The sequence below is a fragment of the Hypomesus nipponensis genome, chromosome 15 (assembly GCF_054491055.1).
Source record: "Hypomesus nipponensis isolate SF chromosome 15, ASM5449105v1, whole genome shotgun sequence".
Lineage (NCBI taxonomy): Eukaryota > Metazoa > Chordata > Actinopteri > Osmeriformes > Osmeridae > Hypomesus > Hypomesus nipponensis.
Genome location: NC_140375.1, coordinates 15,719,055 through 15,735,320, shown reverse-complemented (window position 1 = coordinate 15,735,320; position 16,266 = coordinate 15,719,055). Strand labels below are relative to the sequence as shown.

The window sequence follows — 16,266 nt, the reverse complement described above, 5'->3', positions numbered from 1 at the left end:
GCTGTATGGGCTCAGATACATTGAAAAGAGACATGTCACACGAGGTTTTCTGTAATGTCTCTATAAGGTCTGGTAGTGGGGTGAAACAAACCGACAGTTAACTTCGGTTTCGAAATCAGCCGGACAGCAAAACACCTGTCTTCAGCGACCTCGTTAAAGCCACTTCCTCCTCACCCACATCCTTAGTAAAGAAACAAGGCTAAGCTTCAAAGATCTTAACGGTTCATTGCTGTAGTTTGTAAGTATTATTTGTGAAATACAACATTATCATTCATTATTAATTAAACAGGGATAGGGAAGTGTTCCAAACGTTCTCTGTCACTGTACGGCGTTATATGTATAGCCCATGTGTTCCAACACGTGTTATTAGGTCTATATGTAAAAGTATATGTGTGTTTGCAAGCTTGCGTGCGTGCAAGCGCGTGTGTGTTTGGAGGGCGGGGTCGGGGTCGGAGGATCATTGGCAGGCGGCGCCTAAAACATGTTGCCCCTGCCCCTTCGTTCCTGCGCTGCGGGGCTGGTAGCCTGAACTTGAACAGGCTTGGTAGACTTCAGAGAGCTAGTCACAACAACGTCCCGTCCGCACCGTGGAATCGGGCAGTCTGTAATTCGTGCCAGGTTGTTCATGTTAACTTCACTTAATTTAGTATAGCCAAGTGATTGATCTTGGTCGATCCCGGACTGTGGATACCCAAGTCAAACCTTTGCACAGAATGTCCAGACGCAAACTCGGAAGCCGACCACAACACCTGACTGCAATTCAAGGTAGGCTAAGCCACATAATTATGGACACCTTTATTGATTATACTCATTATTTGTGAATTCTTTATAGGCCTATCACTGAATCTAATAAAAAAAAATATAAAACATGTTGGTGTGGCTTTTAGTAATGATAAATTAATTAAAAGTAGGCTATTAGATATTAGCTATTTGTAAGTGGTATTTGTAATAGATTTTTTTTCTATTCTTGTACTAATATAGTTTAGACGATACTATATACTGTGCTTAGTAGCCTACATTTCGGGGCTAACGATACGCGGGGGGCGATCTTGGTGACTCTTCATTTCCTTATTGCATCTTGACCCGGGAATCTCAACCTAGTTTTTGTCCTAGTGACTTCATAGAATTTGTCAGAGATCGCCATTAAAATATCACTCCTATGCCATAAGCCTCAATTATAAATGATGGACAGCCGTCTCCGGAACTCCTTTGACCTGGCGAGAGATACTTGACTTTGTCAGGAATGTCCAGAGCAACTTACGAAGGGCCATGTGCCCCATTCGTCTACGGTACACTTTATCAAGCCATGTTCTGTTGTCGTCTGGGAACTCTAGGATAAAACGTAATATTTCTGTTCCCCAACGGAGACCAGAGGAGCTTTTCTAGTTTGACCACAAGCCCGACGCTGTGCGCGCAACCGCGCCTTGCCTGCACAAACAGCGAGCGCAGCAGCAATGAAACAGGAAAGGTGACATTTTTAAGTAACCACCGGTGAGATCCACTTCGACTTTACTGTCTGTACCTGTACACAGACACACAGCTCAGCCTGGACAGGTGAACCATGTCCCTGCTTCTAGGCGTGTCCATGACAGCAGCGAGTGTAACTGACTCACTGGAGTCCAACGTGACCTGTATATTCCCGGTATTAGAAGAACTCTTAAGAAAATGAGCCCTGTAGTTATATTATGAACGTTAGAATATCCTTTTGTACAATAACTAGGATAGGCAGGCAGGAATGTTTTTGTTAAGGGCCCTCTCACATCTCTCAGTTTCTCAATTGCTGGAATAAGAAATTTAGGCCTAGTTGGTTTAAGAAATATAGTTGTGCTGGTGTGAGATCAAACTTATAGGTCGGTCTACATTCAGCCTTGCTGCGAGACAAGCTAAGATAGCTGGAGGAAGTAGTCAGTGTTGGCATTACCGTGGTCTCACTAGGGGGAGGGCTCTGAATGAAAAGCTGCACTGAAAAAAAGTGTTTATTTCCCCAAACAGCCACCCAGTTTATACTTTCATAACGAATAGTCATCCTGTTCACTGTTACCTGAACTGTTTAGGATGGTTCACCAGATGACATTTACGTGGTCATACACTCAAGTTGATGAACTTGATTTACAAGGAAGCGTTTGAATGTTTTTCACCCCATCCCCTAATTGCCCATGTTAGTCTTTCTTGGCATCTGAAAAATCTCTTTCTTTTTCCGTATCCTCCCAGATGTCCCAGAATCCTCAGACTCGGCAGCGGGCGCCCCATTGGTGGAGAGGTCGTCTCAGCCAGAGGTCACCAGGTGTGATGAAGGTCGTGACCTTCTGACCTGTGGCCAGTGTGGCCAGGCCTTCCCTCTCGCCCAGATCTTGGCGTTCATCCAGCACAAACAGGGTGGCTGCCGCTCTCGAAGCCACGCCCCCAATGCCAACGCTCCTCCGTCCCCAGCCAATCGGGCGCAACCACGCCGCATGAACACTCGCACGGGTGAAGGATATGTAGAGCTGAGGAGAGTCATGGATAGGGACGAGTCCTGGGGGGAGGAGCCCAATGGGAAGGTGAAGGCGGAGCCTAACCGAACAGGTGAGTGCATGCATGTCGCTAATTAGTCACTGTTTTCTCTCTCCTATCTCCTTTTTTTGTTGTGTATTTTTGAGGAGGAGGGGGGGGGGGTTCACTCTCCTTTTCCTACTAATAACTGCCCCACCTCCCAGTCCAGCTCATTAGTTAGCTGTTGCCAGTAGCTGGCCCTCTGTGAGTTAGCGACGCGGAGGCTAATTGTGTGGAAAGGACAGGCAGCAGTGGGGGTTCTGAAGCCCTGGGGGGTGTCCCTGAGGGCTCCGGAGCACCTGAGCTCCCCCTCTATCTCCTTGGCTGTCAGTCTCTCAGGTGAAGTGGCCAGGTAAACACAACACAAACACACATCGAGCTCTCTGGCCACACAACGACACGGGCCTCTGGTGAGCAGGAGCGCAAGACCAGCTGGGCTGTGAGGGGCAGAAGAGTTTGTGTGTGTGTGTGTGTGTGTGTGTGCAGGTTATGACACACACACACAAACAGATGACACCAGTTTAGGACGTTGCATCATACACAGAAAGCGACTCTAAAGGCCCTTGGCCTGCCTTGCGCCAAGCTGAGGTCCTCTGTCACCACCACTGTTTTGATTATTCGGGGATTTGGAGTGGAGCTTGCTGTGCTATCTAAAACGATCTAAATACATGAGTGAGCCCTGTCTCACTGTGTCATACCACTGGAGAACATTTGGGGACTTGGTCCTCCTTCAATGGTGACTTGGAATGTCTGTTTTAGAACAATGTTGGACTGGCCTGAGAACGCAAGCTAGGTTCGAAGCAGTGTAAAGGATTTGACCAGGAACATATCTTTTTAAAGTTCCTCTTGCTACAAAACACAGGATTTCAAATAAATGAAACCGTTTTGTTAAGGAGGCTTTGTGAGACTGTTGTGATACACTCACATTTTCCGCTCTTCTCAGTTGTACTTCTCCCTTGTAAGGTGTGTGTGTGTGTGTGTGGAGGGGGGGGGGGGGCAGTGACGAGAGGATGAATGGCCCGTATGTGCAGCCTACACACACGGAGAGGAAAAGGAGAACAAGCACAAACATGCTCATCATGTCCAACCAGTTGTGACTGGACATGATTTTCATGCATGCATAATTTCGGTACCACCAAAACCTTTTACCAGCTTAGCACACCGCTGTCTTAACACACACGAAAACACTCACACACGCTCTCTTCCTTCCTTTGTGTAACACCCGGGGGACGGCTGCGTGCTGTTTCCGACCATCCAGGTCTCTTGTTTTTCACGTTCTGTCTCGACTGAATCTCTCTTGTTTCTCTTTTCTTTTTTTACCCCTTTCTCTTCCTCCCTTGAACTCTCTTTCTTTCTCTCCCTCCATCTTGTTCTCTCTCGGTCTCTATACACACACAAACTTGGTTGCTTGCTGCCCACAGGCTTACACAACACACCGACCACATGCACTACCCAAGAGCAATACTGTATCTGAATTATGCAAAACAAGATAACTTTTTTTTTAATTAAAGTTTTAATAACAAAATGTAATCGCTTGTGTATTATCTAGCAGGCTCATTGATATTGATGAGTTAGACTTTTATGAGAATGCCTTTATACCAAGTATGTTGAACACTATATGGATTTTGTGTGGTCATAATGTTAGATTTTTGTGAGATTTGTGTTTGAGGCTTACAGCACTTGTTAAGGTTTTAGGTTTGTTAAGATCTTTACAATGTAAAGGGCAGAGGGTGTGTGGCAGTTAGGGAGGGAATGGGGTTTTACACTGTCTGAATGTAGGTTGGTTTTGCTGTGGGAGGGGGACAGTTCAGGCCTGCTTGAATCTACAGAAGATGACTCAGAGTGAAAGAGCAGTTATTCCTGCAACGATTAGGTGGCCCTTCACGTAGAGAGAGAGCGAGAGAGAGCGAGAGAGAGCCAGAGAGAGCGAGAGAGAGCCAGAGAGAGCGAGAGAGAGCGAGAGAGAGAGAGAGAGAGAGAGAGAACCGTCTGCATCTGTCTCATTTCTTTTTATTTATTCTCCTTGTTTGTTTTTTCTCATCTCCAGAATTACGCCACCCCCCCCCCCCCCATCTTCAACACTCTATCGCTTTGCCCTCTTTCAATTCTGCCCCCCCCCATTTCTCCTCCCTCCTTTTCCCGGGGGAGAAGAGATTCTGCCTGCTGCTCGTTAGTGCTCCCAGCCAATCTGCATTTTTAATTAGTAGTTATTGCTTCTGCTTAATATTCAAGTGCTACCCCGGGCCAAATGGGAATCCTTACAAAAAAAAGGAGAGCGAGGGAGAGGGAGAGAGGGAAAGAAAGAGCGAAAGAGAAACCGGCCGGGTATTGTGTTTCACTCCAGGACCCCGAGACAAAAGCCCCCCCTCAGGGAGAGATTTGCAGGGTTTGAAGAGTTTGTGGGGTTGAAGGGGTGGAGGGTGGAGGGTGGGTCTGTAGCACAATCCGTGGGGTGACATATTTTTTGTGGTGCATCTCGACCATAACAAATTCTTTCTTATCTCTCAGTCCCCCCCTTTATCTTTACCACTTCACCCCCTTTTAAATAAAATACAAAGAATGGAAACTTCTCCCTTGCTCCTTCAGTCCAGGCTGGGTTAAAGGATGAGTCCATCACATCGCCTCTCTTCTTCAGGCACACACGGGGAGGGTGTGGAGGGGGAACAGAGACAGAAAGAAAGAAACAGTTGCCTTTTTCATCTTCTCTCTCCTCCCCCCCCTCTAGTAAAATACAGACGGATTTGACTTCAGGAAACATGAAAGAGGCTTATAGCAGAGTCGGCTTTGAACCTCTCAGAAAAAAATAGAACTGTGTCCCCCCCCTCAATTTGGGCATCTTCTTCCCAATTTTGATTTATGCAGAGGGGGTCTCATTTGTCAAGCAGGCTGAGTCAGTGCCTCATTTGCATAAAGCCTTCGTTTTCTCCGTTCCGCTAATTAGCAATTTGCAGCTTAATTGGAGAGTGGCTCTGGGTTAGGGAGACAAAGCTAACCACGTATAAAAATATCTCCAGATGTACTTCAGCTACCCATCTCCCCTCTTTTCTCTCTCTGCTGGCCTCTCCATTTCTGATTTCCCCTCTCCCCGTGTCCCTGCCACTTGTCTCTGCCTCAGTCCCAGCTGTCTGGGTTCCTCTTGTGTTCTATCTGCCTGCACTCCGTCAGGCTTGGCTCCTGTCTGGACCTTGGTCTGGGACAATGTCGTCACATCCTGATCATTAACCCCCAAGGACAGCTTGTCTCTGACTGTACTGTGATAACTAACTCACTCTCACTCTCTCTCTGTCTCTCTCTCTCGCTCGCTCTCAGCCGAGGAGCCCTCTGGTTTTACCTGCCAGCAGTGTGAGGATGTGTTCCCGTCGGCCTGGGCCCTTCTCCAGCATGCCCAGCACACGCACTCCTTCAGCATATACCAAGAGGAGGAGGTCGACGAGGAAGTGAGAGGAGGAGGAGGAGGAGGAGGAAGGGGAGCTCACCGACGACTCAAACCCCCTACCGCCACACTCGACCCCCGTCACCTCAACCGTACCTTGGCCTCCGCATTCCAGCCGTCCGGCTCGCGCCTAAATCACCACCACCGGAGCAACAGCTCCACCTCGGCCCGGTACAACTCCGCCCCTTCCTCCAGAGATCAGCAGGCCCTCAACTTCTCGGTGCTTCTGAGAGAGCTCGCCGAGGGGAGCGGTGGCACCAGCTCTGCCGTCCTAAGCCTGGGCCGCTCTCCGTCCCTCTCCCCACCCGCTGCCTCTCCCCTCCCCCAGGGAGGGTTCCCCTGCGAGCTCTGTGGCCAGGGCTTCCAGTCCCTGCGGAGCCTGTCTGCCCACCGCAGAACCCACGCCTGTGAGAAGCCCTATCACTGCGGCCTGTGCGACCAGGCCTTCTCCCAGAGCGGCCAGCTGGCCCGCCACATGAGGAGCCACCGCAGGGAGGCCGAGGGAGGAGGAGGAGCGGGCTACGAGGGGATGGAGATGAGGCGCGGGGCTACGGAGGAGGAGGAGGACGGGAAGCAGGGGGAGAGGGGGGGGTTTCTGACTCAAGAAGCAGAAGGGGGAGATGCGGTGGTCAGCAGCAACCAGGGGAACCCTGAGCTGGACCTGACCCTCCCCAAGCACCTCTCCACCGGCTCCGGCCTGGTGCTGATCACCCCCCAGTCTGGAGGTTCCAACAGGAGCCTGCTGAGGCTGTTCCAGCCCCAGAGGGAGGGAGGCGAGGCGGGGGAGGACGAGCCCGAGGCGCAGGGCGAGCCGCAGCACGCGTCGCCTTGCGCTAGCCCGTCCGAGGGGTCGCTGGAGAGCGGAGAGACGGGCGGGAGCGGGGAGAGCGGCATCGCTAGCGGCAACTGCACTCCCAAACGCCCAGAGAGGGATGAGAGAGGGAGGGGGGTCGGGGAATGGGAGGGGGAGGTGGAGATGGTGGACGGAGAAAGGGATTGGAGCGCAGACATAAACAGTGAGGTCATCCACGACTGGCAGGGGGAAAACGAACAGAGAAGAGGAGGAGGAGGAGGAGGAGGAGGAGGAGGAGGAGGAAATGGCAACACCAACACCAACAACGGCGTCTCAGGGAAGAAGAAGAGGGACGAGGCGTGCGAGTACTGTGGGAAGCAGTTCCGCAACAGCAGCAACCTGACAGTTCACCGGCGCAGCCACACGGGGGAGCGCCCCTATCGCTGCGGCCTCTGCAGCTACGCCTGCGCCCAGAGCTCCAAGCTCACGCGCCACATGAAGACCCACGGCGTCCGCGGCACCCGGGCGCCCTTCCTCTGCCAGCTGTGCAGGGTGCCCTTCACCGTCTACGCCACCCTGGAGAAGCACCTGAAGAAGGTCCACGGGCTGAGCCACGCCAGCGTGGGGGCGTACGCCCAGGCCAGCGCCGCCGATGCCATGGCCGCCCCCAAGCCGGAGGAGGCCAGCGTGGTGGTGAAGGTGGAGGAGGAGGAGGCCAGCCTGGACCAGATGGAGGAGGAGGAGGAGGAGGCCAGTGTGGACCAGATGGAGGGCGGTGGAGCAGAGGTGGACAAGATGGCGATGCAGGAGCAGCAAGACCAGGAGGCCGAGGTGGAGGATAGTGTGAGCCCAGCCAGGCTGGAGGACTATGTCAGGGGCAAACTGGAGGGCAAGCTGGAGGGCAAGCTGGAGGGCAAGCTGGAGGGCAAGCTGGAGGGCAAGCTGGAGGGCAAGCTGGAGGGCAAGCTGGAGGGCAAGCTGGAGGACAAGCTGGAGGGCAAGCTGGAAGAGCTGGCTGGTGATGTTAACACAGAGGTGGCCTTGGTATAAACCAAAATTCCTCTCCATGATCTCTTTTGCCTAACCTACACATCTGCATGATGAATCAAAAGCGTCACGATACAAGTACATTCGTATGAAACTAAGCATAGAACCGGTGGTCAGTTCAGACTAGAAAAAGCAGCTGTGGTCACCAGCCTTCACTTCCCTTTCCAAGAGACCCACCCACTCTCATCCTGCTGATAGTTAGCATATGCAAAGACAAGGGTAAAAACCAAGTGCCTTTTTGACCACAGTACTAAACGAAAACATGCAACCCAAAGGGGGGCAGGACTTATGGGGTTCACAGGAAACAGGAAGTGAACCACCGCTGCTCATCAGAACACAGGAAGTTGATTACCGCTTTCCGACACAAAACACAAGAGGATCAGATGATCTCCCACTCAGCAAACTGGTGACTAATTGGGCAATTATTAAAATAGTGTTTTTCACAATTTTATTCCTATTACTCGAGTGAGACAACAGTCAGGATACGTTAACAGATGGACATGGGAGCATATCCTGTGGTCGTACCGTAAGGGTCAGACCCAGATATTGTTTCAGATAATAATCAAATACATGGACAAGTGATTTTTTTGCGTATAGTTTCTATAACTGTCAGTTGAAAAGGCACTTGGCTGTGACAACATGTGTCTGTTGGATGTAAAGTTTACAGGGCTGTGGAGCCTGGTGAGGTCGTGTTCCTATCTTCGTGTAGGGCCGTTTGCTGTTTTATTTTTATAAATGTGAATATGTCATACTGATGTTTTCTTTGCTTGGCTTCTATGCATCTCAGAAATGCAGTACATATAAAAAATATGTGCAAATTTAAAACGGGTGTGATAAAAAAAAATCATTACTTTTTTGTACTTGACTATTGTGGGGGAACTCTTTTCTTTGTTTACATTTTTGTAAAAAAAAAAAAAAAAAAAACCTGCTTGATACGTATGCATGTTTTACTGCCATTTGATGTTCAATTGGTTCCTTTGCCTGTTTGAATTAGTCCTTATTTATGGGTACTGCATGTTAGTGGTTGTGCAAATGAAAAGTCTATATACAGCTAAACTACAGGGTTGTGAGCTACAGTAATAGCTAGTTGATTGGTGGGAGAATTTTGTGGGAACCACTGAATGAGCACTTGTGTGTGTGTGTGTGTGTGCGTGTGTGTGTGTGTGTGTGTGTGTGTGTGTGTTGCGACGTGTGTATACAGGGACATTATTCCAGAGCACTCTGCTTGAACCCACGCTTGTACTGTCCTGTGAGTACTTTTCAGGCCATGATGTGACGAGTCCTGTGCTTTGTGCTTCAAGCCCACCAAGGGTCATCGGAATGTGTCAACAACAGGGACGCAAGCCAGGAAGCAAGACAAGACAACAGGCTAGCGAGCGCATCCGCTAGCTGTCTACCTGCGATGGACACCGCTCTCTTATGTGACTACTGTGACTTGTGTTGTCGTTTTTCGTCTATTTACACTGATAGCAGGGAATCCCTATTTTTGACACTTTCTGAAAGAATTGTAACTATTACGCTTTGTGAAATTAGACAATAGGGTCGATGTGAATAATATGACAGGAATATGTCTGTTCAGGGACCAATACTGTATATAGAAAAGGGCAGTCTTCTGTGCTGTGTTGTCCCCTGCCTGTACTTGCTGTATGCCTTGAACTCACTTTCCCAGCATTCCGGTTGTAGTTTCTGTTTCTCTCTATGCTGGGCCCATTGCCGTGAGCGTAACCCTCACCACTGTCTCTGGCAATTTTTGTTATTGACTTGGTTGTGAGAAAACTCATTAAAAAGTACAAGAGGCAAAGCCATACAAACGTGCGCTGTTTCTCTGTGTGTGTGTTTGTGCCCTTTGTCATTTGAACAGGATTTAGACTGTCCTGCAGTCGCATCTCAGCATCACAGAAGGTGCTGCCCAGTGGTGTTAGTTGAAGCAGTGACTACAGTCAACACCGTGCTGCTTGTTTATGATGATGTTTCTGCTTTAGTCTTTGAGGGCGTTTTTTACCATTCTTGTAGTGTGTGTGTGTGTGTGCAAGCACACACTGTACAGCTGCACGCTGTACACAATTAGCTACAAGAATCTCCGAAATGTTGTGCCTTCACGTGTTGTGCTTCAGGGGAGCGAGGGCTGCATGTTGAGATTTACATTTAGTCATTTAGCAGACGCTCTTATACGACTTACAGTAAGTACAGGGACATTCCCAATGGACACCCCAAGGACACAACGTAATTTTGCTCGGCCGGGAATCGATCTGGCAACCTTCAGAACCCTTACCTTACTAGCCCGATTCCCTCACCGTTCAGCCACCTGACTCCCTGTAGGGACTCCCCTGAGATGAGAGAGGGGTAGGTAAGGGCGGTTGTGAGAAAGGGACGCCGGGTGTTGGCTGTGAGGGGGTTGCCAGGTTGTTTCTGGGCATGGGGGCATCACTGGGTGGGGGTGGGGGTGGGGGGGGCGTTTGGTGGTTGTATAATTGCTGACTCCATTTTAAGGGGGTACAGAAAAAGCACTGCGCCAGCATCTCCGGCCTTAACCCCACCCCCTCTAATGAAAACGAATCTCTATGATCCTTCTAGCTCATTAACAGCAGGCTTTTTTAATGAGCTTTTCAACAGGGTGGGGGCAGGGTGGACTGAGGGGTATGGCAGCAGATGCACACACACACCCCCACTGCCAATTACCATTGTGTTGGGGGGGGGAAGAAGGAGGAAGTGAAGACACAAGCAGAGCCATTCAATGCCGGCCCGGCCCCAGATGAGTCCAGTCGGCCCTGCTCCCTTGGAGAGAGGGACAGAAGGAGGGCCCAGTCCAGGGAGGGCCCAGTCCAGGGAGGGCCCAGCCCAGGGAGGGCCCAGTCCAGGGAGGGCCCAGCCCAGGGAGGGCCCAGCCCAGGGAGGGCCCAGTCCAGGGAGGGCCCAGCCCAGGGAGGGCCCAGCCCAGGGAGGGCCCAGTCCAGGGAGGGCCCAGCCCAGGGAGGGCCCAGCCCAGGTACTCCTCAGGTGCACTAGGGTGGGACAGTTGACAAGTAATCGCTTCCTCCGCCACCTTAAGAGCCCTGGTGGGGAAGCTTGCCTGGTGAGTACCCTGGCGCCATTTGGTGTCCGTATGGGCCCAATTACGTAAGGTAAGGTGATACACCGCCCGGTAGCCCCTTTAGCAAGAGGATATCTTCCCATACCCAACTGCCCTTTGTCTCCCTGCCAGCTAGCTCCCGTCCACACCTCTGGGTCCTGGAGTCAACCACCAGCCCTGGCCCAATGAGTGCTGTCGTACCAGGCAGCCAATCATGAGCCATAGCTTTTATCAAACACATGTCCTCTCCGCTATTAGGTGGGGCAGGGTGCGGGTAACATCAGCTGACCCTGTGTGTGTGTGTGTGTGTGTGCGGAAGTGTGTGTATGCATGTGTGTGTGTCTGACCAGCCACTGCCTCGGGGGCGGCGGTAGTGTGGACTTTGAGATCTAATGGCAGAGTCTCAGCTCCACAGAGGAGCCTTTTGTTGGTCAGGGAGAGGCAGCCTGGCCTCGGTGCTACTGCAACACTCAGCCTAGCAGGCAGCTGGGAAGCACACTCCCTGTCCGTGTGTTCCTGTGCTCTCTCACTCCGTACGTAGGCCTGAACCACCACCATGGCTGCTTGTCCCAGATGACCTAGATGCATATAAAACGACTTCAGTTGTAACCTCCTCCTCTGCTACCTTCAGATCCTTGGACAAAGCAAGAGAGCTGCTGTGTATGGGTATTATACAGTATGTTGGTTGTATATTCAGGCCATGCTGAATGAGTCAAATGACAATGCAGATGTGAGAAATTAAATAGTCTACCTAACTATTTTGATCTTGCTTCCTTCAAACCCCCCCCCCCTCCCAAAAAGCAACAAACTAAATCTGGTGGAGCTTCACAGCAGTTTCTGATCCTGTCCTGTTTTTCTTTTCTTCTGATCTGTTGTTCCAAGAGATGGGAAATACAGAGAGTGATCTTGACTGTATATGGACAAGGGATGACTGTTTCTGACAAAGTGTGGGTTAGCAAACAGCGTGACAACTGTTAGTTATGCTTTCACGCATCTTTCCAGTACGCGTCTAGGTTGCAAACAACACACAGCTCTGGTAAACTAGCATGTCTGATGATTGTCACCTACGCAACATAGGTTGGGTGTTTCATTTTGTTTTATTCCAATGATTTAAAGGATATTCTGTTAAATTGATGGTGGGATGGTGATACGAAGGTACAGACATATACATGATACACTAGGAATATCTAACAACACGGTAGATGTTCATCTGTATACCATATAACTGCTCTAGGGGAAGCTGGTAACCAATGCAGGCTCTCACTTACAAATGAGAAGATTATGTTTTATCATGTAGAAAGCCAATTAACTTTGTATTAATTACATTTCTTAACATATGCACTGCCCCCCCCCCTTACCCCCCATCCTTGGGGACCCATGTAGAGATAGGAATAGTTGGGTTACAGAGGTGGGGGGGGGGGAAGAGAACGCGCGCTGCAAAGAGGAGGTGGGGTTGCGAGGAAGGAGTGGAGAGATGCGTCGGGGAATGACCAGGCCAGCCTGCAGAACTCTCCTCTTTGCTCTTTCTCCCCCCTTGTTCCCACATTCTCCACCTCCTCCCCCCTCCTCACCCCACAAAGACCACAATGTGAAACCCGAACCCTGGAATTACCCCCCCCCCCCTCGTCCCCAGCAGCCAGCCCTGCCAGGGAGAGTGTGAGAGTTGTAGTGGGAGGTGACGTGGTCCCAGCCGTCAGTCCACTGTCTGCCATTCAACACCTTCCCATAATGAGGGGAGAGGCGAACAATACATTCAGATGGTGTCCATTCTTAGGGGAGTTATATAATGACATTGAATCACTGAGCAAGCTGCATAGGAGGCTGGTGAGGGGGAGGGGGGGGTGTGGGGGGTGATCATGACAAGGTGGAGACGTTGGAGATACAAGGTTAAGTGATGAAGCAGGAAGGGACTAATGTTGGTGTCTATTCAGCATGTAGAGAGATAAACAAAGAACATACCCGGTTATGGACCTGAATACAAAACCTTCAGATACACTGGATAAACCCTTAGATTCGCCATTCAGCTCAGCCTTGAAATGTGCGGTTTGATCAACATTCAAAATGAGATTAAAAACTCTTTTTTTTAGTCAGTTCTACGACTGCTAAAGTGTGTGTGTATGTACTTTCGAGATAAACCTAAAGTGTGTGTTTGTCTGTATATGTATCATATATAACTTTTAAATGACAAATAAAGCTTCTATATGTTTATGTCGCCCCATCATGATTTTACAAATAAGGTCAACCTGTTATTGTGTATTGTTATTGTTTCTGTAACTAGTTAGAGACGAATGGGACGGGGCTTCTTAATCGTATAACAATAACTTATTTTAGAGTTTCTCTTCCCTAGAGCAGATTTCATGTTCCAACCGAGGGGGGCTGGCGCTATCTTAGTATCTAGGGCTGCCTCAAATATCCTTTTTGCTCTGCTAAACTTCTGCACTAGTCTCCACTTGATCAGTGGGGATCTCGTTCTAATATTACTGTAACTGTTACCTGCTCCTGGCATTCTCTAATTCCCATTCTCTGGTGGGGTGGGGAGCTGTCAGCGTCTGCGTGGTTGTGGGTCGGTCAACGCTGGACCTGGTTGCCAGTGGACGTCGATCTGTGACCGTCTGCCAAAGCTGGATCTAGTCGCCAATCGGGACCAGTCTCCATGACAGACAACAGCGGGTCCCTTTCCTCACCCCCCCCGGACTGTGATGCTGCGCCGATCACAGTCCCCACCCATTGACACTACCCTGCCGTATGAGTATGTTTAGCCTGTGTTCTGCTCCTCTCTTTCACCAACTGTCTCTGGAGGAGGAGATCCCTCACTGAATTGCTGGGAGTTTTCCTGGGAGTTTTTCTGGGAGTTTTCCCTTGTCTTCCACGAGGGTTTAGGTTGGTTGAGGGGCAGTTCTATGGGCGTATGTGAAGCCCTCTGTGGCATTGCTTGTAAAAAGGGCAATACAAATACATTTTGAATTGATTTGATTCAATGAGAAGTTGCAGCTGTTGAGGTTGGAAACATGCACAGGTCAAATACTTGTTTGCCCTGTTAACAGGATCTGCATCCTCCTCTCCTGTCCTGGACAAAAACACTCACATACCTCTGCCCCACTCGTCACTGTACAGCATACTAACCATACTACACACCTATGGTAAGGAAGTGTGGCAGTCATGCTGAGAAAAATAACCATGACAAATCCTTCACTTGTTCTTCCTTGTTGAGCCAGCTGAGGAATGTGTAGAGTCGGAATGTACATACACCTCTGATTAGCTGGGCTTCCACAAACACCCGCAATACTGTGCTTTGGCCCCGGGATCTGATTCCAGCCAATCACTGAACACACATTCTAGATACATTTCAATCCTCCTGCCTCACCATCCCGCTGAGAGATACTATCACCTCCACCCCCTCCATAACAAACCGTCTGTTCCTCACACTTACACGCGTTCGTTTGCACATTTACAGGTTTTCTCTACACCTGCTGACCTGGTTTTTGAACCTAATGCACACACGCAACACACACATACACACACAACACAAACAGCACACACTTTTTCTCTTTTACTCTGATGTTCGTTGTGGCCCAAGGACTGGTCACAAGGTCATTTGCAGGCCCGCGGCGTCACGCGAGAAAACTGGAAGAGCTGGTTATGACCCCTGGAGTCATCGTTGCAGTTCTGGCACCCACGTGACGTTGAGAGGCGCGTAAGAGGAAAGGGAACAGAGGGGTCAGGGTCAAGGTATTTTAGACAGGTGACACGTCCGTCATGTCTTAAAGGAAGCAGGACAAAAGCTCCAGGGCTGTTGAACTCTGACACGTATGAACTGAAACTGAGATGTGCTTCTGAAGAGAACCCGGAACTCTTGTCAGTTAAGGAAGGTTTGGGAGGTGGTAATTGGGAGGTAGTATTTGGAACACGTTCAGGATTCTTTCTGATCCGCAAAGGGCTTTGATACGGAATTTTGCGTTTCTGTCTGGAACCTTCTCTTGAAATGGTTCTTTGAGTCTCATCTCTTTAAGAGACAGATTTCTTTATACCATACTTAGATTGATACATCATCAACCTCTCTTAAACACAAATTTGTATAATTGCATTACTGGCTTCAGTTGGAAATCAGACGTTTTTATACTTTTCAGACGTTTTTATGCTTTTGCTACACGCTTCTTAAAGAGAAAGAATGACTCCCTATTGTTTCACTAAAGCAGAGAGACCAGAAGAAGAGATGTATGGTAGGAGTTTGAAGACCATCTTCCCCTGGGAACTGGTCCGCCTTTCAAGGGTCCTGAGCCAACCGCTCGGGGTGTTGGGGTCGTGTGATCAGAAGGGTCGCGGAAGGTGTATGAGAGTCGGCACGATAGGGGCGGGCCAGTGACCTTTGTTTTTGAGTCTGGGCATAGTCCGGGCCTCAGCTACCATACGGAGATAATAGGAAGGCGGTAAATTGAGTTAAATAGGCACCATTGTATAGATCCGTGTCTCTATTATTCGTGTTTGTTTAGGTCTGGTCACCGCTTTCTTGTCTGTACTTGTTTGTGTAATCGGGCGTAATGTAGGAACCCTCTATAAGCGGGTTGAAGGGGTCTTGAGAATGTTCTTGACCACAAATTGCAGATAAAACCGCGCAAGACCTTAGATTTGATACAATGGGTTTTAATCATTAAGAATCTAGAGCTCATAACCATGAATAGATGAATGAGGTTAAAACATATAAGTCTAGGCCTTGACACATAAACGTGGGCTACTTCAGCCACGAATCCAGACGCAATAATATTACTTGGCTAAAGCTACAGTAGCCTAATGAGAACTAACAGCCTAAATGAGCATAACAGCACTAAAACAGCGGCTGAAAGAAAAAGATCAAGGCTTTTGAGAAACTGCTAATATCTTCCAGTTATAAAGACTTTGTACCACTGCTGTACTTTGTCGTCTAACTCTGAGATAACGGAACGTTCCTTTTCCTTCCACAGCCCTCAGCATGGACAGACTGCTCTCTAGTGGCGACTTTAAATACTTTCGGTTTTCTTGCATAAAAGCGCATACCTTCGATATATAATAGGACCACCTTATAAGGTGGTCTATTTTCTCAGGTGCGGGTATCTGTTTTTGTTGTTCCACACAGACATATTTATCCGACTCGTTTTTCACACGCCAACCCTAACCTCCGGCAAGTTTTTATAGGTTAGTTACTGATTTGATCAATAGATCTTGTCTAATGCAGAGAGACATATTTCACCTCACTGATGATGGTTTTCACTGACGATGCGAGGATCAAAGAAGGGACTTGGCACCGTGTCATTACCCCGACTCCAGCTCCCCGAAGCCCCCAGGCGTTCTGCATACTTTCCCGGGCTGGTCTGTAGGTGGGGTGCGATCTGGTGTTTCCAAATTGGGTCGGTTGGT

The 16,266-nt window shown here is 49.4% G+C and overlaps 1 protein-coding gene across 1 annotated transcript; it reads left to right on the top strand.

Annotated features, from left to right (window-relative positions):
* The first annotated feature begins 187 nt into the window (after nucleotides 1-187).
* Nucleotides 188-9,620, top strand: znf296 (zinc finger protein 296). Its single transcript, XM_084673394.1, has 3 exons — nucleotides 188-765; nucleotides 2,212-2,565; nucleotides 5,842-9,620. Exons 1-3 carry the CDS (start codon nucleotides 714-716, stop codon nucleotides 7,806-7,808), a joined length of 2,373 nt encoding a protein of 790 aa, XP_084529520.1. The 5' UTR covers nucleotides 188-713; the 3' UTR covers nucleotides 7,809-9,620.
* Nucleotides 9,621-16,266: the final 6,646 nt, after the last annotated feature.

Coding starts and splice junctions, on each gene's coding strand:
- znf296 (XM_084673394.1), top strand. CDS start 714: ATGTCCAGACGCAAACTCGGAAGCCGACCACAACACCTGACTGCAATT. Junction 766..2,211: donor ACACCTGACTGCAATTCAAG/GTAGGCTAAGCC, acceptor GTATCCTCCCAG/ATGTCCCAGAATCCTCAGAC. Junction 2,566..5,841: donor GGCGGAGCCTAACCGAACAG/GTGAGTGCATGC, acceptor GCTCGCTCTCAG/CCGAGGAGCCCTCTGGTTTT.